The following is a 21619-nucleotide window of genomic DNA, read 5'->3' as shown; positions in this document are numbered from 1 at the left end:
GATAAATACAAAAAAAATTATTGCACTGAAAACTTGAAGCACGAGGGAAATGAAGAAGAGGGATGACGTTGATAGTTTGTCCTTTTGTTCGCCATTGTTGGTTTCTAAAGTTATCTGATCTCTCTTCTTCTTCTTTTTTATTTTGTTAATAAGTGATTTCTGGTTGGAGCCCATCATACTTTTATAAATCTTGCACGCTTCTGATTTCTATCTTCGATCATTTATTTTTAGTCGTAATTTTGAATAATTAAGGCCTATATTAATCACGTATATGTAGTCAAGTAAGGTAACGAAAAGAAAATCACACTACAACTGTTTGTTTTAATATAAGAACATTTTATTATGTCTCTAACATTGTTGATTATTTCACTCTCTAGCTAGCTATATATATTCTAAACTTCTAATTTAAATATATACGTTGTTTATGTTGAAATTTTAGAGAGTAGAGATATGATGTATGTATGTATACATTACTACATGCACACTGCACGACACGTACAACTGTTATCTAAATTAAAGCTTTGAAATTTATTCTAAGTCGCATTTACTTTCCTAATATCTGCTGACTCCGACATATACTGTTGTTTTATCTCAATGCTTCTTCTGTGGATAAAGTTTTCGCAATGTTTTTTTTTCCGGAAAAATATTGCTCGCTACATAAAATATATATTATTCATGACAATATCTTTTAACTTTATGATGTTATGTAGTTAATATCACGAGTTTAGTTTTATTCATCCAAAAAATGATGTGTATGTCGGAGACCATTTAAATCTTTTGTTTCATTAATTGAAATGTTACGTACTTGACGGTAATTTACATAAATTAAATTTTGACTCGTGTTTTAAAAGCGTAAAAATATTTTTTTAACAAAATCTAATTTACAAAATCAATATGTTCTATAAATTTTGATAAGTAGTGTTTTAACATTTTTATTTAGTGTATTTGAAAACAATATAATTATATTGTTTTTATTTTTATTAAATATAAAAATTATATAAGATATTATTTAATTATTTTAATCTGTTTTGGTATGAACTTTTAATAAAAATTTTGTAATTCGTTTGATTAACTGTGTGATATATACTTATTTGATAAAAAAAATTATTATAAAACTTCTTTGATGTCAATTTATTGACTCTAATATTTTATTTGTTTAATATGAAATTATTAAGTTAATGAATTATTTTATATATTATTTCATAAACAAAAATTCCATTCATTTAAACTTAGTAAAACATTCACATTAGATTCCTATTCTTTGATTATTTTTATTCTTAAAAGTATATAATTTATAATTATATACGCAAGATTATGTTTGGTTTAAGTTGACATCACATAAGTTTTAAGCAAATAAAATGTTAAATTTAATAAATTGATAGAAAATAAGTTTCATAATTAAAAATTTATCAAAGAAGTATATATCACGCAATTAATCAAACGAATTACAATTTTTTATTAAAATTTCATAACAAAAAGATTAATATAATTAAAAAAACAAAACAGATTAATAAATATAAAAATAATAAAATTATATAGTTTTAAAATACACTAAAATAAAAATATTAAAACACAAAAATAAAAATGTTAAAACATTACTTATTATAAGTTCATAGCAAAACAGATTAATATAAATAAAAATAATACAATTATATAGTTTTAAACACAAAAATAAAAATGTTAAAACACTACTTATAAACAAATATTAAAAATATTGATTTTGTAAATTAGATTTTGTTAAAAATATTCTTACGTTTTAAAAATGTGGGTCAAAATCTAATTGTAATTAAATTATAGTCGGGTCGATCATATTTTAATTGTTGAAACAAGATATTTAAATGATCTCTAACATCGCATCAGTTTTTGAATGAATGAATTAAATTCGGGATGTTAACTACATAACATCATAAAATTGAAGAATGTTGTCATGCATAACATATATTTCGTGTGATTAGATATATATTAGTTTAGTTTGCATGGTTAGCCATGTGATTGTCAATACTTCATGTAGTCAGTAATCATTTTTCCTTTTTTTTGCTAAAAAGTTTCCACAAAGTTTCATCTGGTTAGGAAGTAAAAAATAATCGATTAGAAAATGCTGTAAAGTAACAATGATTTAGTATTTGAAGGATTATTCTGGAATTATAATCAAAATCCAAAATTTCTTATAGCTATTTCAATCCTTGTTATTTCTCACACTGATTGATGTCACCGAAAACCATAATTTTCCTTCTATCCTTACAAATAAATATATTCAAACACGAAACCAGACCATTGGTATTTATTTATCTACGAATAACATCAAGTTTCTTCAATTTATGAGATACTACTAAAAAGTTAAACAATAAAAAAAAAACTCGAACATAGCGCAATAACTTATACATAATGATTTAGCAAAAATAAAATGAGTGAAATCTGACGAGGACCATATCAGACGAGACAAGAGATGGCATGAGGCCGACCTTTAACCATTTCAATCCTTTGTCATTACTTATTTATTAGGTTTTTGTGTGTTCATTTCACCCACTCCACTTATCTTCCAAAACGTTGGAGTCCTAGCTATTACTTTCAGAATTCTTCTCATAAACTTTTTTTACTTCTACTTTAATATAAACCCTCAATTATTACATTTTATCAAATAAATCTTGTTTTCATTAATTAGGCAAAATGTACAACTGGGAGTTTATATACACATTGTAAGATAGTCTTAAACTAGAGGCTGAACCAAATACTTTATACTAGTTTATAGTATATCAATTTAGATGTTATATACAACCTGATCATGTACAGAACAATACAATCAACAACTATTTACAAATTACAACCAATAAGCAGGAAAAACACATGCTATAAGTTAGGTATATCTATAACCTTTTTTATTTAGTATGTTTACTGTATACAAAGTTACTTATGTTTCAAAAAAATATATATATACAAATTTACTTCTTCTTCTTTTTTGTTCAACAAAATTACATATTTTTAAGATCATATGAAATATTGTTTCAGACAATAAAAAATAACAGCTTCATCAATTTGAATCGATGGCTCAGTTTCTATTCTACCATCAATGCACGAGTCTATCATTCTAATTCTATTGCAAAGTAAATATATGCTTTAGAAGAATAACTACTTTGAATCTTTCCTTGCTAATATTTGAGGGAATCAAATACAAAACGATCGATAGTAAAGTAAAATAGATATATCGACAAGAATTGCTTAACAGAGTCAAACTTTGGTCGCGACGTTCTTAGACGGGAAGTGTGGCTTGGTTCGTATTTTGAGTTCATTTATTATTTACTACTAAAAGGAACTTTGAATCAAATACATAACTCGAGACTTTTTAGTGCTCCTTTATATTCTTATTAGTTACTACTAAAAGGAACTTCAAAAAGCTGAATCAATCATCGAGCAATATATTGAATTCATTAATAAATGTATACAGTTTATACATCACATAATAAATAAAATAATCAAGAGACTGTTATTAACTTATTATGGTAAATTTGAACATATAAATACACTCAATTTCAAATTCAGTAGTAGAACCATCATATATATATATATATATATATATATATATATATATATAAGGATGGATAGCCATCGTATAGCAGATCAATAAGTAAAAAACAATAGTATAGCTAGTTTTCAAACCATTTCAATTAATTGAAAGTTGAAAACAAAGCAGGATGGAAATGTTAAAGAAAATTTAAATTGTATACGTAAATTCGCATATATATATATATATACATGCATGTACGTAGTATGTTTTTGTGTATTAAGCAACTCATATATGTTTAGAACACACGAGTTATAGAACATGTCTATAATTTTCACTATGAAGCATAAGAATAACTTATATCAAGACGCATCAGATTTGAAGATGTGCGGAATAAAATCGTGAAGATATGTTAACGCAAAGTTATGTGGCTGTTTGCATTTTAAAATACTTCACCAGACAAATTATTATGCTGCCTCGTCCCACAAGGGATGTGCTCCTAAATATCTTTTTATCTCGGCAGAGTCATTGGTTTACATGTATATATACATTCCAAAAAGAAAACAAAACAAAATATAATTTCCAAAATCTTATAGACTCGATTGGTGATCTGACAAATAACAAAAACCTTCTTGGATAGAGAGTATGAATCATAACTAGCTTTGAAATCAAGAGAGAATTTGCTAAATCCGTATTAGCTTATGTCTATGACATGGATTCCATAGTGACAACAAAATATCATTGGTTCAATGTATTTTTTTCTATAGAAAAAATACAGCAGTAATATCAATTTGCTAGAGCTTAATTACACCGAAATTATTGGCTTTTGTAAGTGGTTTCTTTCTCTTTGATGGCTGTGAACTATATTTTGGTTTATTTTAATACAAGACAGCTCTAAACATAGCATATATTCAAAGCAAAATTAATTAGAACCTTTAATTTCTTTTTTGTATGTCGACCCTTAATTAATGATCAATATCAACTCTTCCATTCCATGAAACACTACATTAGCTACTAATTTTATTGTTATGTCGCTTGGAGATCGACTTAATGATTATGTATATCGTGACTTTCAATGTTAGTGTTGTTTAGCTTAGTCATTCGCCATAGATCCGACATCATCTTCAGGCGTTGATGTTCGAATCATGTTTCCCACATGTGGAATAAACTCTCATTCGTGGAACCCATTTTTTTGAAATGTCTCTGTTGAGCTGGTAAAAAAAAAAAATCTGCTAGAGTAAAGCTTTCTTGGGCAATATTATTTTTTTTTAAAATAAACTGATTATTTTTTATAAATATCATAAGATATAGCATAGAACAAAAGACATACCATGAACGTCGTTGAGCCATTTTTTTGGAAAACGTATGCGTGGCCAAAGAAACAATACCAAAAAACTAACAAAAATGTGAAGTATCAACGCAAGTTTATTGAATCTGTACAGAGCTAGATCTGAGATTTAAAAGATCATAAACATTTTAAAATTATTTTAAATAATTTGATATCCATGCGACATATGCCCATAACCAGTCATATCTGTATGTAACGATTTTTAATTAAAAAAAAATCGCTCTACAGAACAAAGTCTTCATCTTTTGAATCACAAAACACCAAAATCAAACAATAGAAAGATCATGAAACATTAATAATGTACTATATTTAGAAACTTCCGTCACATGCAAGGACAGACAACGTCACTATAAGCAAGATGAAAGAGAGGGAAACGTGGAGATAAATAGCCAAAGAAAAATGACACTTGCAGACTATTTGATTTAGTTACCATTTGAGCTATCCATTTCCACAACCATTACTAGAAAATGTGTGTTGGTCTCAAAGTATTAGTAGCCCAATATACATTATAAGATAATTTGGGCTTGAGAGTTGTGAACTTAGTGGAATAATAGTATAAACTAAAAAAGATGATTTTCTTAGTTTGTAGCCACTTAATGCATCATCCTATCTTGTCACAACTTTTAACGCATCTATCCATTTTGGAGACATTGGAAATCAGATCAAGCAAAAGCAAACGCAGGATCAGATTAAAATAAAACGGAAATGGGGATGTGTATCATATATGTAAATATATAATAAATAGATTGGGGATGTGTATCACATATATAAATATATATCGTCTTCTAACATTTCTCATAGTTTGTAATAACATAATTAACCAACGACAAAAAAAAAGATGTAATATACTATTATCGAATAATCATCTAAAACTAATTACAATCATGAACATATCATTATTGATCAGAGGCATGTAGATTGTAGAAGATCATGGAATAAAAGCCAGCTTGTTTTATTCCGGTTAATTATATTTTCTCAAGTATTCATAGGGGCTCAATCATACATGTTTGTTTCTCTCCAGGGTAGTTAGTAGCAATTCAATTTTATATGATGTTTTCTATGAATTTATTTATATTAAATCATGAAAATGTACGGATTTATACAAACCTACTTATCCCTGAAAAATACTCTGGATGTTTTTTTAGGAAGGAAAAAGTAATCAATCATTTGAATTTGGTACAAAAAAAAACTTATAACTGTTAGCATAAATAAACAGAAAATAATAATCTACTAATGCGTACAAGAAAAAGAAGAACGTGAATTGTGAATCTGTGATAAAGGCCATGTTGTACGGGCCACTACGTAAAAGAATCATTCATAGATTAATTGTTAGAAAAATATATTAAAAGTATTATAATGGTGGATTGGTGGCCTAATTGGTGAAGTATTTTCCAATTATATCATTATTAAAAATTCCAAACCTTATATCCTGTAATGTAATACTATAATTATTTTATGTTTATAGGAAATGCTTTTGCGTAAACGTTGTTGATATATTCATTGCCGGTTCATCACCAGCACATGCTACCACTGCCACTCTGAAAACTTAAATGATGCTCCCTCTGGTTCATAATAAGTTTCATTCTAGTTTTTTTTTTTTACACAAAAAATGTCACTTTACAATTCCAATGCAAATTATACTTATTTACAGCTGAAAATTAATTACAAACTGCATTGGTTTTATAAATAATTTTATTTATCTCAAATACTATTAGTCAGAAAAATATAATTAATAACAGCTTACATATATTTCCACTACTTTTTTAATCTGTGTAAAATGTATCAAATTGACACTTATTCAGAAACGGAGGGAGTATAATACTCTCTCCGTTTCACAATGTAAGTAGTGTAGACTAAAAACACTAATATTAAGAAAGTTGGTACTTTAAAAAAAATAATATTTAATTAATTAATTCAACCAATTATAAAAAAAATGATATTATTTGATTGGTTACAACTATATCCAATAAATATAAAAGTTACGTAGATATTTGGAAACTACTTATATTTTGAAACAAAAAAAATTTCCTTAAACTATTCCTTAAACTAGTTACAATAGCGGAGGGAGTATTGAATAATGCACTAAAGAAAAGTTTCTTATTATATTAACTCGGCGTCAATTTCTTATCATGTATTTCACGTAATATATAATAAGCCGATTGTTGTTGACATCATAAAGAAACTAAATAAATTCGAATATCAATTAAGAACATATGATTTCAGCTGCTGAAGCCAATCATTATTTTTATTTTTAGATTTGTCAAATATCCTTTCTTTGGTATTTTATTGGTTATATTTAGTTAGAAATTTTACTTGAGCCTCTAAAAAACGAACCATAGTTTTACGTCGAGACATCCTTTGAAAAGTCAATAATCCTTGGAGCCATGACCACACACAAATACATACACAAATATATACAGTGTAAGTTCAAAACTAAGATATGTTGATTAGATCAGTCAAAAAAAGATATGTTGATTAGAACTAGACTGTATTATATTCTTTTTTTATGAACTGTTACATAATTTTGTTTAAACTTATAATATACTCCCTCTGTTCCTTATAGATCCATTTTTTAGAAAAAAAATTTGTTTTAAAAAAATACATTTTTTACATTTTCAAGACATTAATTAATGAAAAATTGTACTTTTCAAAAAATACAATTGTGTTTAATAAAATTTTATTGGTTAAAAGTTATTGAAAATATCTAATTAAGGAAAACAATGTATTGGAAAATACAATTTTAAATGTTTTCTTAATAAGTGTGAAAAAACTATAACATGGATCTTTTAGGAACGGATGGAGTATATAGTATTACCATAAGCTGGTGAACAAAAAAAAAAGGGTATAGCCCATAAACAAAGGCAACATGCGAAGTTATGAAATGATCTCATCTGAAATCACTATAAAAAAAGGAAGAGAAAAGTAAGAAATTTCGAAAAAATAAAAAAGAAGAAAGAAATTTCACATGGGGAGGTACAGTGAAAACCTGAAATCGCACTAACATTGACGTGGAAATACAAGTCCTTTACCGGCGTGGCCTCCATGTTCTACGAATGGGACTTCTGAAGGATGCTTTAGTTAAAATATTGACTCTTTTTCGTTTGTCGTTAGTGATATGTAAAGCTTATACAATTACTAAAAAGAGGACTATGTAATCTAATTAATACTAATCCGTATTCATATTATATGTATATTTCTGGAAGAAGAGATCCAATCGTTAGATTCCTGGGGAACTGAACTGAAAGTGTTTGGTAAAAGTGTGAAACCGTTTGCTTTGGAAATTGAAGCCCCCATGTTTCATGTCTCTTTTTTTTTCTTGTTCTCTCTCTCACCAGTCACCACAACATTACTACTTCACTTTTCATTAGGAAAATTAGGAAAACCGTGATTTCTTTCTATTACATATATAAATACTCTTCTACTATATGTTTACTTTTATAAGATGTTACATTCACCACATAAATAATTAGCAAAACTAAACCAAAGTATTAATTCTTAAAAAGATAAAATAGTAGAACCAGTAAACTTAGTTTTACATCTACTTTTTGTAGTTTTTTTTTCATTTAGCGGTGTTATCAATACCAAAAGTGTATACAAATTGCGGATTTAAAACGCAAATCACAAAAGCATAATTAAACATGGCCTTAATGACGATTTAAGTTAAAAGAAAGTCAAACTAGAAGTAATAACCCCACCCTAAGGTTTTCCAAGTTGAGAGAATTAAGAAATCCAAAAGCATATGATTAGTCAACTATTTTAATCATTTAGCTTCAAAAATTAATCTGTAAACTAATTAAAACAAGATTCCAAAACGTCATCAACGCCTCTATATATCTCCATAACCTCTAGAACCCACCATGTCTCTCTCCATCATTACACAAAACAGAGATCATCAAACACAAAAAGAACTAGCCATGTCTTCTTCTGTTTCCACCATAGAAGCCAAGAAGTCAAACAAAATCAGAGACATCGTAAAGCTTCAACAGATCCTCAAGAAATGGAGAAAAGTCGCTCAAGCATCAAAACAAGCCAACAACAACAAGATTAACAACGAAGAAGACATCAACAACAACCTAACCAAAACTGGAAGTGGAAGTGCAAGTAAGAGCATCAAGTTTCTGAAGAGGACACTATCCTTCACAGATGTAACAGCTGTTCCTAAAGGCTACTTAGCTGTCTCGGTGGGGAAAGAGGAGAAGAGATACAAGATACCAACGGACTACCTTAGCCACCAAGCTTTCCACGCGCTGTTGCGTGAAGCAGAAGAAGAGTTCGGGTTTCAGCAAGCTGGTGTGCTGAAGATTCCTTGTGAAGTTGCTGTGTTTGAAAGCATTTTGAAGATAATGGAGGACAACAAGAGTGATGAGTACCTGACCACACAGGAGTGCAGGTTCAATGCAACTACTGATGAAGCTGTAACTTACCGTCATCCTTCGGATTGCCCTAGGACTCCTTCTCTTCAACCTCACAGTCCAATGTGCAGATAACTTTTGTCTTTGTATTGATGTGTTTGTTGCTTTTAACCATTCTTCTCCCTCTTCCCCCATGTTCCCACTTTTTTCCCTTGGGGATTTGAACTTTGTGTACTTTGCAACTCCGAGAGAAAAAAGAATGAGAGATTTTTGAATAATGAAATGTATAAAGAAATCACTGAAAAAAATTGATAACATGAAAAGCTCTCATAATATTAATCTCTCTTCCATTATATGATAAATTCCAGAACTCTGTTATTCTGATGTATCATAAACTCATGAGTTAATCATCTAATCAGACACAATGAAGGAGAATGTGTCACATGGAAAGAATGGATAATCAGAAACATCTAAACAAAAGCAGCTACATGGTTAACTTTACTTTCTTTTGCATTTTGTCCTCTAACTCTAAGTAGAAATCAAACCAACATCAGCCAAGAAGTGGTGGTGCAATGGCAAGTATACTCTAGTGGCTAAAGCGTAAACTAGGTCATACGGTTAGGGCTTAGGAGACCTTGATAGAAAACAAAGCAAGAGGTTCATGTTTCTATGTATGCATCTTCAGTTTTTTTCGGAACTACCCCATGTGTAATGATGTTGCAGTTATGCCAAGTAATCAGAGGTTTAACATAAACTAATGGAGTAACTAACATCAATTAAAATAAGTGTGAAAAGATGAGAGTACCCTACGGCATTGTACTTTTTAAAATCATCCAAGTTGAGACTCTGGTTGTTAAAACTATATAGATTAACAAAACGTACAGTAGTATCCTATGCTTTACACAGAATGCTATAATAAGTATCTTAATTAGTGAATATAATAACTTTAGTCACAGCATCACATGCACATTTTCTCTAAATTAAGTACTCATCATTATTGAAATCACATGCAATTAACGATTCATCCACAGCATAGTACGGCAAGATCAGAAGGAATGATCTTGGTATCCTCCCAAAATCAATTAAGATTCAAGAGAGAGGAGGTACTCAAAGATTAATGAATATGCTCTCTCTCAACAGAGGGTGGTCAAAGTCAAAGGTTAAGAAGCCGAGATCTGATAAAACGGAAAGGTCACATGACATATGTACCCTGAGACTTGCCACCATCTTAAGCAATCACTCATTCACACATATGTCATGAACATCTCCTGAACCTGATCTCGAGGTTTCTAAACATTACTAGTGATTTATACGGAGCTGGTTCCATATGAGACAGCAAGATCCAGCAAGAAAGTTAGTTAACATGAACAAACCATAGACCTCAGAAAACTTAAAAAAAATCGTAGTGATTATACACGTCCATGACTCATATAGCTTAGTTTACTTCTTTGTAAAGTTTGGCATCCAAAGTTATGAGCTAAAGACAAATGATAGAGAAACACAAGGAAACTTTATCCTTCTTCTCTTGGGCACATAATCAATATAGACAAGCGATGATACCCGTTCGAACAAAAGGTAGGCACACATCATGAACACATACATCAGTACATAGAACAATCAGTAGACAAGTCACAGGAACACATGCATCCGTAGATACACTACACCAAACCAAACCAAACAAAGAATATTGGATAAGAAGGCCTTTGAGTAAAAAAATAAAAGAGAAGTCACTTTTCAATGAAATTACAAATCATAAGATGTTACTTGGGATTATATGATCATGCAAGGCAATCTCTCTAGTAGTTTCACTTGAGTTTTATCACAATCATGTTTCCGCAAGTCTTATTTCAAATGAAGGTGAAGCACAATGGCCTCACCGTAAGAACCACAAGTCATTACGAATGCAGAGGTTTCCCATCCTCAGTATCATCCTGCTTAAAGAACGTTTTGAATGTGTCGATCCTCGTCTTAGCTTCAGGCAATTTCCGCTCTTCCATAAACTTCTTTGTGGCGGTTAGGAAAGCTTCCCTGTCATGTAGTTTCCATTCCTATAACACAGTTGAAAAATATCATAAAGATCAAAGCTCTCAGATTCTAAAAGCAACAAGGACAGGTGGTAATATAACACTTGCAACCTCAAAGTCCCATTCGCCATAAAGATCAGGATCATCTTTGTTCCTCCATACATATGTTCCCACTTGTAGCTTTTCTGAAGTATCCTGTAATCAGAAAAGCATCAAGAGGGGATCTACCCTAACTCTGACATGTAAATACAGAATTAGTTGTTCTGAACCAAACATTATTTACCGTAAGCACCACTTCAACAGCCTTTCTGTCATATTCAACATCCTCAAAATCATCTAGCAACTTACGTTCATCATCTGTTATGCCCTTTAGCACCTGCAAGAACAGCAAAGTTCTTCAAAATTCTCAAATCTTTATATGAGAAACCTCAAAATCAGGATTAGACACAAGACAAGGACGGTAACAAACCATGTCTACAGTCTACACTAAAACACATCACAAAATCATTACATGAGAAACCTTACACACAAAACACGAAGCCAATATAGACACTGAAAACACATCACAAAGTCCCCACAAAGAACAATAATGTCCATCATATTATATTCAAGAGACAAATGTGAACATGGGAATCAAGGACAATGAACCTTTCCGGTGACTTTTCCGGTACTGTCCGGTAGAATGGTTGGATAAAGACGATTCTTGATTTTAAACCTGTGACTGAAATTAACACCAGAAAAGCCATGAATCAACCTTCTCAGTTGGATCTGGAAATGAACGAAATCAAGGCAGCTGACTGAGAAAGAGAGAGAGAGAGAGAAACTTACAAGCCGGAGAGTACGGCGGAGCTATGGTCAGGGACGCGATTAAGCAGCACGTTAACGACATGGGGATCTTGGAGACTGCCATAGACAAAGAGATCATGACCAGCTGCTTTCCCTGACAACATACTCATCTTCCCTTGTCTCTCCTACTCTAGTTCATGTGTCCTTGATCTACGTGTGTGTCGTTAAAATGCCCATTGTCCAGCCACGTGTAAGGCATGTAAGAGGTTATATAATTACGTATTTAACTAATGTTTTTTGGCCAATCATGAACTTCCTGGTTGTTTACAGGGAAAGTTTCTACCAACTCAATCTCAGAACAGAGGAATTAAAACCTTAACTCATAACAAACACGATAACCATTTGAAAGAGACATAAAGTCAATCCAACCTAGCTTCAAACAGGGGTTTAGAGTAAAACATCGGTAAATGTAGCGAAACATCTAAGAACGTTTTGTTTAACAGAGTAAGAGAATGATCGTTTGTTTGTTTGCATCATATGGCCATTGGCTCAGGACCAGCAGCGTTCAAGATGTCTAACAAGGAGTTTTGAGGCTCCAACTCCTCGTGCCAAAGCTGCAACTTGTCCCCAGGGTAGAAGTTTCTTGTCACTCCCTCTGAGTTAATCTGTTAAGAAAAACATCAAAAGCAGTTCTGTTAACTATGTTCCGTTACAGATATGTATTCGCTTGAGAGAGTTATGGCTAGGGAGAAGTCTTACTATGACGGTCCGTACAACCCCTCCACTGGCTCCATCACGGGCGATGGCTAGTGAAACCGCCTTCACAACAAGTTGCTGCAAAATACACAACAAGCGTATATACAATGGAGAGGATCAGTTACAACACAAAGAAGGGTTTGCGAGGTTTTTGCATAAGCAGATATAAATGATCTGAACCGCCATACCTCGGCTTCTTCTTTGGTCATGTTTTCTTTCCACGCCTGATCAAAGAAACCGTAAAGGTAACTAGAGCCAGAGCCTAGACAAACACACAGAGTTATTTGCAGGAAGGGCTATGTATCATAAATACAGCTATGTTAAACCCATGGATCATATGATGCAGAACAATTTGTGTGTGTGTTTTACCTCCAATAGCAAAGGGTTGCTCCACTACAGTTCCACCGAGAGGAATCCCATAGATCTTCCCACCTTCGTATTTGTCCCACCCACCAACAATGAGGCCGGTTTGGAGCATGTTCTGCTCAATAAAGACATACACTGCTTTAGTCAACAATCAACCTAACAAAGAATACATGTACAATAACGCAATGGATCCGCATACTTGTTAGAAAACATATATAAGACTACGATTCAGAATATAGAAAACTGAAACTAAAGCATATACAAAAACATCCGTCAGGCTGGATAGTGACAGAGAAGACCAAGAAATAGAAAACTATTTGAAAATATAGAGGAGCACCATCATAACAACAGGATGCTCGTAAATACTAGCTAGCTAAGGTTTGACATATAGCATCATCAACCTCTATGACCCTAAAACTTTCATCTTAAGTTAAGTCATAAAGCAATGAAACGTAAGCCAGCTATCATCGTTTCACAAGGTCACGCCTTTAAAAAAAACAAAGGTGATCCTGTAGAGCATTTTTAGCTAAGGACACTGGTAGAAATGGAACAGCACCCCCACTATTCTGAGTTTAAATTGCTAGTAAAACACAACCAAGCTTCAAGCCTTAAAGCAAAAAAAAAAAAAAAAACGTGTACCTTGTTATTGTATGCGAGCATCCTGATAAGGTTGGCAGAAACCTTAACGGTTGCAGGCTGCCCCAGCTGAATCCTACAAACCATAAGCAAAACGAATTACTCTATCTAATATCAACATAAGCAACATCAAGACATGGAATCAAAGGAAGAATCGAAACACACTCACGTATGCTGGTGAAGGAAGTAGCGGACGTAGTCAGAGACAACCTGAGAATCGGCAGCCTACAATAGAATGCAAAAAGAGCTTGTCGTAATCATTAAAATGCAGCCACGGTAAGGAACCTATAAAGCAAAGGACTTTCAATAAGAAGAGCATGTGGATTTCAGTAAAAGAGTTTTCTTTTCACATAAAAAATAATTTTAAGTTATTATTACCGAACCGGAACGGCAGACGTAAACATTGTCTGTGAGTTGTGTGGTCTTGTCGGAAGCTCGATTCGCAACGTACATCCCTGCGAGAGTAATAATAATAATAAACAGATCACAATTCAATCAGCGTGTTCTCAATAAAAACGCACTAAAAGAGTGAAGAAGAGGGGGAATCTCATCTCACCAGTGCTGGTACGTGAGTCAGCTCCGAGAACGACACCTCCATTGTAAGTGACACCGATGATTGTCGTCCCCATTGAGTGCGGCGCATCGAGATTGAGATCCATCATACGGTGATGGTTGATGATGAGAAGTAGGGGTTAGTCAAGTAGAGGATGAACTGACTGACTTAATCCTCTCAAGTCGGGCTTCTCTCCTTTGTTCCTGGGCCAGGATAGAAACATTATACTTAATTATGTCTTCGTTACTTTAACAATGATGAAATTTTAATATTTTATTAATTTATAAATTTAAAGATTATTTTTATGTGAAATATGTTAATGTATAAATATAAAAATTACTTAATTTTACGGTTTATAAAATGATTAAAATTTTATTGATTCAAATTTTATGTTGTTATTATTCGATCACGTAGTGAATACCGTAAATATCAAGTAAATATAAATGTATTTTAAGTGTAAAATGATAGGTTAACATCAAAATATTATGAAATCTTATAGAAAATAGAGATAATATAAAAAACAAAGTAATGTATTATTTGTATTTATATAAAATTTTATATATAAAATTTTAATTTATAATTTTAATGAAATTATATATTTACATGGAATCTTCTATATTATTATTATTATCATATCGATTTTGTAATATTTTGAATTGTTCCAACTCAAAACCTAATTTTTTTAATTAATTTATCGTATTTATTAATTTATCGAGTATTATAATTTATAGAGTCTCTGCTGTATTTTTTTAATATTTTGCTAAGATATATGGAGATTTAATCTCATTTATAATTTTAGTGAATTAAATGGAATATATATTATCTTTATTGTGATGAAAATAAACAAAATTTTACGGAAACATATCTCTTCCATGTTTTGTTTTCTAGATGATTGTTTTTGTTTAGTTGGTGTGATTCATCTAGAATGCGTATTTGATTTAAAATTTAAAATAATTTGTATTAAAATAATAAATCTTGTGTTATTTAAACATATATTTTTAATTATTTAAATGCACTGTTAACGAAACTTGTGATTTTAAGTTTCTACTAATGTATTTTTTATTTTTAATTTTTTTTTTTTTTTTTTTTTTTTTTTAAGTGGTGAATTGAGGATGAAGACGAAATTGATATTGAGATGCCACATGTGTGTGATGGTCCTGAACCTCAATCGGAGATACCCCAGCCTCAAGCCAATCCACGCTTTGCAACACTTCAAGCGGCTTTTGATATGTACCACAGAAACCTCTCGATCATGAGTAGCCTCGTATATTCGGACGACGATGGTATGCACATGGGTCTCTTGGCCCCACTAAGAGCAGGCAGACAATAAAACCATCCATATCGTATTTCATGATAGATTCCTTTCTTTTTGTTTTTTTCAACAACTTAACTCATTTTATTGTTGGGCCACGATAGAAACATTATTTACTTGAAAGCCCAATACTTAATTGTCTTCATGGGCCTTTCCAGTTACGAGCTCAGTTTGTTTTGTCAATATGATGTTTTAATTTACATTTTTTGGTTATATATTTTTTGGTTATATTGAAATATTTTGTATATATTTCTGATATGATATTTTGATCCACAAATATTTATAATAGTTTTTTTTCTTTTAAAAGAATTTTAAATCTTTGTTTTGTGGATATGATGTTATCAGATTTATTCAAAATTCTTTTGAATTTTTTTTCTTTGTTTTGTGGATATGATGTTTTGATTCACATGTTTTAATAGTTTTTATCGTTAAGTATTCAATTTTTTCGCATATTCACAATATTTGATATATATTTTAATTTTAAATTTATTTTTGAGATCCAGAAAATATTTTCCTTTTTTTTAGTAGAACTAAACATTTTATAGATTGCAAAACAATTATTTAGTTAAAATTAGTTTTTATTGGACCAAAATTACTATGGTTTATTAACTGTGTATTTATTGATTTGAAATTACTGGTTATTCATGAGTTTAAATCAAATTAGTTTCGAAGTTACTATAATTTCAATTAACATTTTAATCAATCAAATATGTGTTTCAAAAAAAAAAAACTAAATAATTTTTTTTTTTTCTCGCATCCAAAATTGTGAAAAATAATTCGGGCATGTTGACACATATAACTTATAGTACTTTCACGGTATTGGGCTTGAGCTTTACTCTTACTAGCCATCTAAGAGAACAAAGCGGGAAGTGAACCTTATATTGCTGAATTTGGTACACAATTCTACTCATCTTTGTTCTCTTTGTTGGGTTCCTCAAACCCATTGGATTTGGTTGGTGATAACAAAACTTGAAAGTTGGGTCATTGGTATTAGTCCATGAGATTAGTATTAGGCCTTGGAGGTTCTTAGGGTTAGTGAGACACATATATATAGGGTATGACTGGTGACCATTCTAGAAACAAGAGGAACGAATAGAAAAGGAACGTAGAGAAACAAAATTGCAGGAATGAAAAGGAATGGTTGTTCCATCCCATATTTAACAAGGAATTAATTTGTTCTTTATTTCTCTACAAAAAAAGGAATGGTAGGGAATGAAAAGGAAAAATTATTCCTTATGAATGGTGATTTTTTTAAGGAATGTTAGGGAATACATTTGTTCCTCGTCGTTCCTTGGTCACCATTCATACCCATAGTCTCTTGACCTAATTTTTTATATAGAGACTTACAAGAATCAAAAAGACAAAAGAGAGAAAAGAGGTAAGAAGGCAGAATTTCGCCTGGGTTTGTCAAGGCAGATTTGGAGGGTCAAACGGATCCTGATCGGGCTGATATTTTGTGGGAAGCTTCTTCAGTCAGTGAGTTAAAGGTTCACTGAAGGGATTTAGATTTCAACGGTTGGATCTTCTGTTGTCTGGGTTTTAGTGAAGCTGGTCGTCACAGTTCTTCAGCAGTGCTGTCTTGAGTGTTTGGTAAATCCGACGGTGAGATCTTCTCTGATTGAGCTGAAATTTGGCAGAGGTGTTGTTGACTGGTTTATCTTGGATTTGTACGGTGGGATTAGTCTCTGGTTGCTGGAATCCTTGTGAGCTGAGGTCGTTTGGTTTCTGCTGGTTTTGAAGCTTTGTATTGCTCTCTTGTTGTTGTTGTTCTTGTGTTGGAGATACCTCTTTGTAGCTTGAGTCTCTGTTCTGTTCAGGTTGTTGAACAGGGAGGACGTGGTTGTACTCACATACATTTATATAGTGGATTGTTGAGTGGACTACGGTCCCGTGGTTTTTCCTTCTCACATCGAGGAGGTTTTCCACGTAAAAAGTGCTTGTCTCATTTAGTTATTGCTTATATTATATCCTGCTATCGTCGAAGTATTTTTTTCTCAGATTCTCACAAGGTCAGGGGAAACACGATTGCTACATTCCGCTGCGCCTCGTGTCCGCTTTCCTCAACAAAGTGGTATCAGAGCTTCTGGTTTTAGAGCTTTGGGTTTGATAACTTCGGGTTATTGTTGATTGTGAGAATGATGGAAAATACGAGCAGGATGATAAGCTTGAATGGTGCTAACTATCATCTATGGAAGGGCAAGATGGAGGATTTGCTATTTGTTACAGAATTCCTTGTTCCAGTCTTCGAGGAGAAGAAACCTGAGAAGAAGACGAATGAAGAGTGGAAGCTGCTGCATCGCAAAGTGTGTGGGTTGATAAGGCAGTGGGTAGATGATAATGTGTTGCATCATATTGAGACTGAGACAGATGCTCGTTCTTTGTGGAAGAAGCTGGAGCAGTTGTATGCTAGGAAGACCGGAAACAACAAGATGTACATGATCAAGAAGTTGATTGAGCTGAGGTATCAGGAGGGAACTCCGATGACGGATCACTTGAATGCGTTTCAGGGATTTCTCAACAAGCTGTCTGATATGGGCATCATGTTTGATGATGAGATTCACGGTCTGTGGCTTCTTGATACTTTACCGGATTCTTGAGAGGTTTTCAGGATGTCTCTTTGTAACTCCGCGTCAGAAGGTGTTATTTCGATGGATTCAGTGAAGAACAATGTTCTTAATGAGGAAGCAAGAAGGCAGTCGAATGCTAGTAGTTCACGTTCAGATGTCTTTGTTACTGAGTCAAGGGGGAGGAGTTCGAGTAGAGATCCCAAGAGAGACAAGAACAGGAGCAGGAGCAAATCTAATAAATTTGCTAACATGGAGTGCTATTTCTGTCATAAGAAAGGGCACATGAAGAAGGATTGCTGGAAGTTGAAAAACAAACAGCAAGGTAATCAAGAAGAAAAGGTGGATCGGGTGACTGTCACCGAAGATCAGTTTCTCATTCTTCTTGAGGGTGATGCCATTAATGTCGCATGCCAAGACACCAGTTGGGTGATTGATAGTGGAGCCACTACTCATTCAACATCACAGCGGGATTTGTTTTCTACCTATACTACGGGTAATTATGGTTCCGTGAAGATGGAAAATGATGCAATGGCTCAAGTTGCTGGCATTGGTGATATATGCTTGGAGACTAGCCTTGGGACTAGGTTGGTGCTTAAGGATGTTAAGCATGTTCCTGATATTAGGATGAATCTGATATCGACGGGAAGACTTGATGATGAGGGTTATTTCAGTTTGCACGGTGGTGGTAAATGGAAGCTCTCTCGCGGTTCTTTGATTGTGGCTCGAGGTGAGAAGTCATCATCCTTCTATTGGATGCAGGCTAAGGTCTCCAAAGACGCTGTTAATGCGGTGGAGAATGATGGTGCCATGGAGTTATGGCATAAGAGACTCGGTCACATGAGTGAGAAGGGAATGTATGTGTTGTCTAAGAATGAGGTGATTCCAGGAATCTCTGGTTTGCACCTGCAGAATTGTTCGCATTGCTTTGCGGGAAAACAACACAGAGTGTCTTTCAAGTCTTCTGCGCCTTCTAGGAAACCCGAGGTACTGGATTTGGTACATTCAGATGTGTATGGTCCAATGAGGACAAGATCTCTTGGCGGCGCATCATATTTTGTGACTTTCATTGATGATCATTCAAGGAAGTTGTGGGTATTTCCTATGAGGACGAAGGATCAGGTGTTCGGATATTTCAAGCATTTTGTGGCGTTGGTTGAGAGACAAACGGGGAAGAAGCTGAAGTGTATCCGCAGTGATAATGGTGGAGAATATTCTGGACCATTTGATGCTTATTACAAAGAGCATGGGATAACGCATCAGTTCACGCCACCTAAGACTCCACAGTTGAATGGGTTGGCTGAAAGGATGAATAGGACGATTGTCGAGAGGATGAGATGTTTGATCTCACAGTCAGGCTTATCGATGACTTTCTGGGGAGAAGCTTTGAACACGGTGGTTCATGTACTGAATTTGTCACCGAGTGCTCCATTGGATGGTGATATTCCAGAGAGGGTTTGGACTGGTAAGGATGTCTCTTACAGTCACTTGAGGGTCTTTGGGTGTAAGGCATTTGTTCATATTCCCAAGGATGAGAGATCGAAGCTTGAGATGAAGTCACGACAGTGTGTGTTCATCGGTTATGGTCAGGATGAGTTCGGGTACAGATTTTATGATCCCGTTGAAAGGAAGCTCGTAAGGAGCAGAGATGTTGTGTTCATGGAAGATCAAACGATTAAGGACATTGACAAGTCCAAAATTCGAGCTCAGGTTTATGAGAGTTTGATTGATTTAGAGGCTACTCCTTCTACATCGGTCCACGGTGAGGTTGAGGTTGAGGTTCAGGATAATACACCCAGTGCAGATGCTCCCGCACATGAAGATGGTAGTGGTGATCATGGTGACGATCATGGTGAGACACCAGCTGCTGAGAACCAACCTATTGTTGTAAGAAGATCCGAAAGAGTTCTTAAACCATCGACAAGGTATGATCCTAGTGAGTATGTATTACTTACTGATGGGGGAGAGCCTGAACGCTATGATGAAGCTTTGGAGGATGAACACAAGGATATGTGGTTTGGAGCCATGGATGAGGAGATGGATTCTTTTGAGGAGAACCATACTTTTGAGTTGGTGGAATTGCCTAAGGGCAAGAAGGCTCTGCTTAATAAGTGGGTGTACAGAATTAAGCATGAGGACGATAATTTGCCACCTCGACACAAGGCTTGATTGGTTGTGAAAGGCTACAGCCAAAAGAAGAGAATTGATTATGATGAAATCTTTTCTCCTGTTGTGAAGATGTCATCCATTCGGGTTGTGCTTGGATTGGCAGCGAGCCTTGATCTAGAGGTTGAGCAAATGGATGTGAAGACTGCTTTTCTCCATGGTGATTTGGAGGAAGAGATCTACATGGAACAACCGGAAGGCTATGTGAAAAAGGGCAAAGAAAATTTGGTTTGCCACTTGAAGAAAAGCCTTTATGGATTGAAGCAAGCACCAAGGCAGTGGTACAAGAAGTTCAAGTCTGTTATGGGGGAGCATGGTTATGCAGAGACTGATTCAGACCATTGTGTATTTGTGAAGGTGTTTGGTGAGGATGATTTTATCATCTTGTTGCTGTATGTCGATGATATGTTGATTGTGGGCAGGAACATGGACAAAATTAAGGAGCTGAAAGAGCAGCTCAGTGAGTCCTTTGCCATGAAAGATATGAGTCCAGCGAAACAGATTCTTGGTATGAGAATTGTTCGAGATAGAGGTGAGAAGCTGATTCACTTATCTCAGGAGAAGTACATTGAAAAAGTACTTAAGCGGTTTCACATGGACAAGTCTAAAGTGTTGAGTACTCCTCTTGCTCCACACTTAAGACTGAGCAGTCAACAAAGTCCGAAGACATATGCAGAGAAGGAAGATATGGAGAAGGTTCCATATGCTTATGTCATGGTCTGTACAAGACCGGATTTAGCTTACGCCGTTGGAGTTGTCAGCAGGTTTATCTCCAATCCAGGAAGAGAACATTGGAATGCTGTGAAGTGGATTTTGAGATATCTCAGAGGGACTTCTGATCTGAAGATTACATTTGGGGGTAAGAAGCCTTTACTGGTCAGTTTCACTGATTCTGACATGTCTGGAGATGTTGATTCTAGCAAGTCTACTTCGGGTTACTTGGTAACATTTGCGGGTGGAGCTGTGGCATGGCAGTCAAGGCTGGAAAAGTGCGTTGCACTATCTACCACTGAGGCAGAGTTCATTGCTGCAACTGAAGCTTGTAAAGAGTTGTTGTGGATGAAGAACTTCTGTGAAGAGATCGGTTTCAAGCAAGAAAAGTATGTGTTGCTTTGTGATAGTCAAAGCACCATCTGTCTCGGGAAGAACTCTACATTTCATTCGAAATCAAAACACATTCAGAGGAGGTATCATTGGATACGAGATGTGGTTGCTTCTAAGGAAGTGGAACTTGAGAAAGTTCATAGGGATGATAAT

General features: G+C 33.8%; 3 protein-coding genes across 3 annotated transcripts; 1 reads left to right on the top strand and 2 right to left on the bottom strand.

Annotated features, from left to right (window-relative positions):
- Window positions 1-7683: 7683 nt before the first annotated feature.
- LOC106420555 lies at window positions 7684-9477 on the top strand. The gene has a single exon (XM_013861408.3). It carries the CDS (start codon window positions 8705-8707, stop codon window positions 9332-9334), a length of 630 nt encoding a protein of 209 aa, XP_013716862.3. The 5' UTR covers window positions 7684-8704; the 3' UTR covers window positions 9335-9477.
- Window positions 9478-10785: 1308 nt separating this feature from the next.
- On the bottom strand, window positions 10786-12289 carry LOC106420554 (AIG2-like protein C). The gene is made up of 5 exons (XM_013861407.3): window positions 12052-12289; window positions 11872-11944; window positions 11507-11599; window positions 11335-11418; window positions 10786-11247 (listed from the first exon to the last, which is right to left on the bottom strand). Exons 1-5 carry the CDS (start codon window positions 12177-12179, stop codon window positions 11095-11097), a joined length of 531 nt encoding a protein of 176 aa, XP_013716861.2. The 5' UTR covers window positions 12180-12289; the 3' UTR covers window positions 10786-11094.
- An 87-nt stretch (window positions 12290-12376) lies between these two features.
- Window positions 12377-14560, bottom strand: LOC106420553 (proteasome subunit beta type-6). Its single transcript, XM_013861406.3, has 8 exons — window positions 14324-14560; window positions 14146-14222; window positions 13937-13992; window positions 13771-13843; window positions 13135-13246; window positions 12954-13027; window positions 12769-12843; window positions 12377-12674 (listed from the first exon to the last, which is right to left on the bottom strand). The coding sequence occupies exons 1-8, from the start codon at window positions 14427-14429 to the stop codon at window positions 12543-12545; spliced, it is 705 nt and encodes a 234-aa protein (XP_013716860.1). The 5' UTR covers window positions 14430-14560; the 3' UTR covers window positions 12377-12542.
- Between the last annotated feature and the right edge of the window lie 7059 nt (window positions 14561-21619).

Source organism: Brassica napus, chromosome C7 (assembly GCF_020379485.1).
Source record: "Brassica napus cultivar Da-Ae chromosome C7, Da-Ae, whole genome shotgun sequence".
Taxonomy (NCBI): Eukaryota; Viridiplantae; Streptophyta; class Magnoliopsida; order Brassicales; family Brassicaceae; genus Brassica; species Brassica napus.
This window is presented reverse-complemented; position numbering and strand designations above follow the sequence as displayed.

What these genes read in the sequence shown, in the direction of transcription:
- LOC106420555 (XM_013861408.3), top strand. Translation starts at nt 8,705, where the DNA reads ATGTCTCTCTCCATCATTACACAAAACAGAGATCATCAAACACAAAAA.
- LOC106420554 (XM_013861407.3), bottom strand. Translation starts at nt 12,179, where the DNA reads ATGAGTATGTTGTCAGGGAAAGCAGCTGGTCATGATCTCTTTGTCTAT. An exon ending in CTGTTGAAGTGGTGCTTACG is followed by an intron (nt 11,419 to 11,506) that starts GTAAATAATGTT and finishes TTCTGATTACAG; the next exon opens with GATACTTCAGAAAAGCTACA. An exon ending in ATGGCGAATGGGACTTTGAG is followed by an intron (nt 11,248 to 11,334) that starts GTTGCAAGTGTT and finishes ACTGTGTTATAG; the next exon opens with GAATGGAAACTACATGACAG.
- LOC106420553 (XM_013861406.3), bottom strand. Translation starts at nt 14,429, where the DNA reads ATGATGGATCTCAATCTCGATGCGCCGCACTCAATGGGGACGACAATC. An exon ending in TGACTCACGTACCAGCACTG is followed by an intron (nt 14,223 to 14,323) that starts GTGAGATGAGAT and finishes TTACTCTCGCAG; the next exon opens with GGATGTACGTTGCGAATCGA. An exon ending in ACGTCTGCCGTTCCGGTTCG is followed by an intron (nt 13,993 to 14,145) that starts GTAATAATAACT and finishes ATTCTATTGTAG; the next exon opens with GCTGCCGATTCTCAGGTTGT.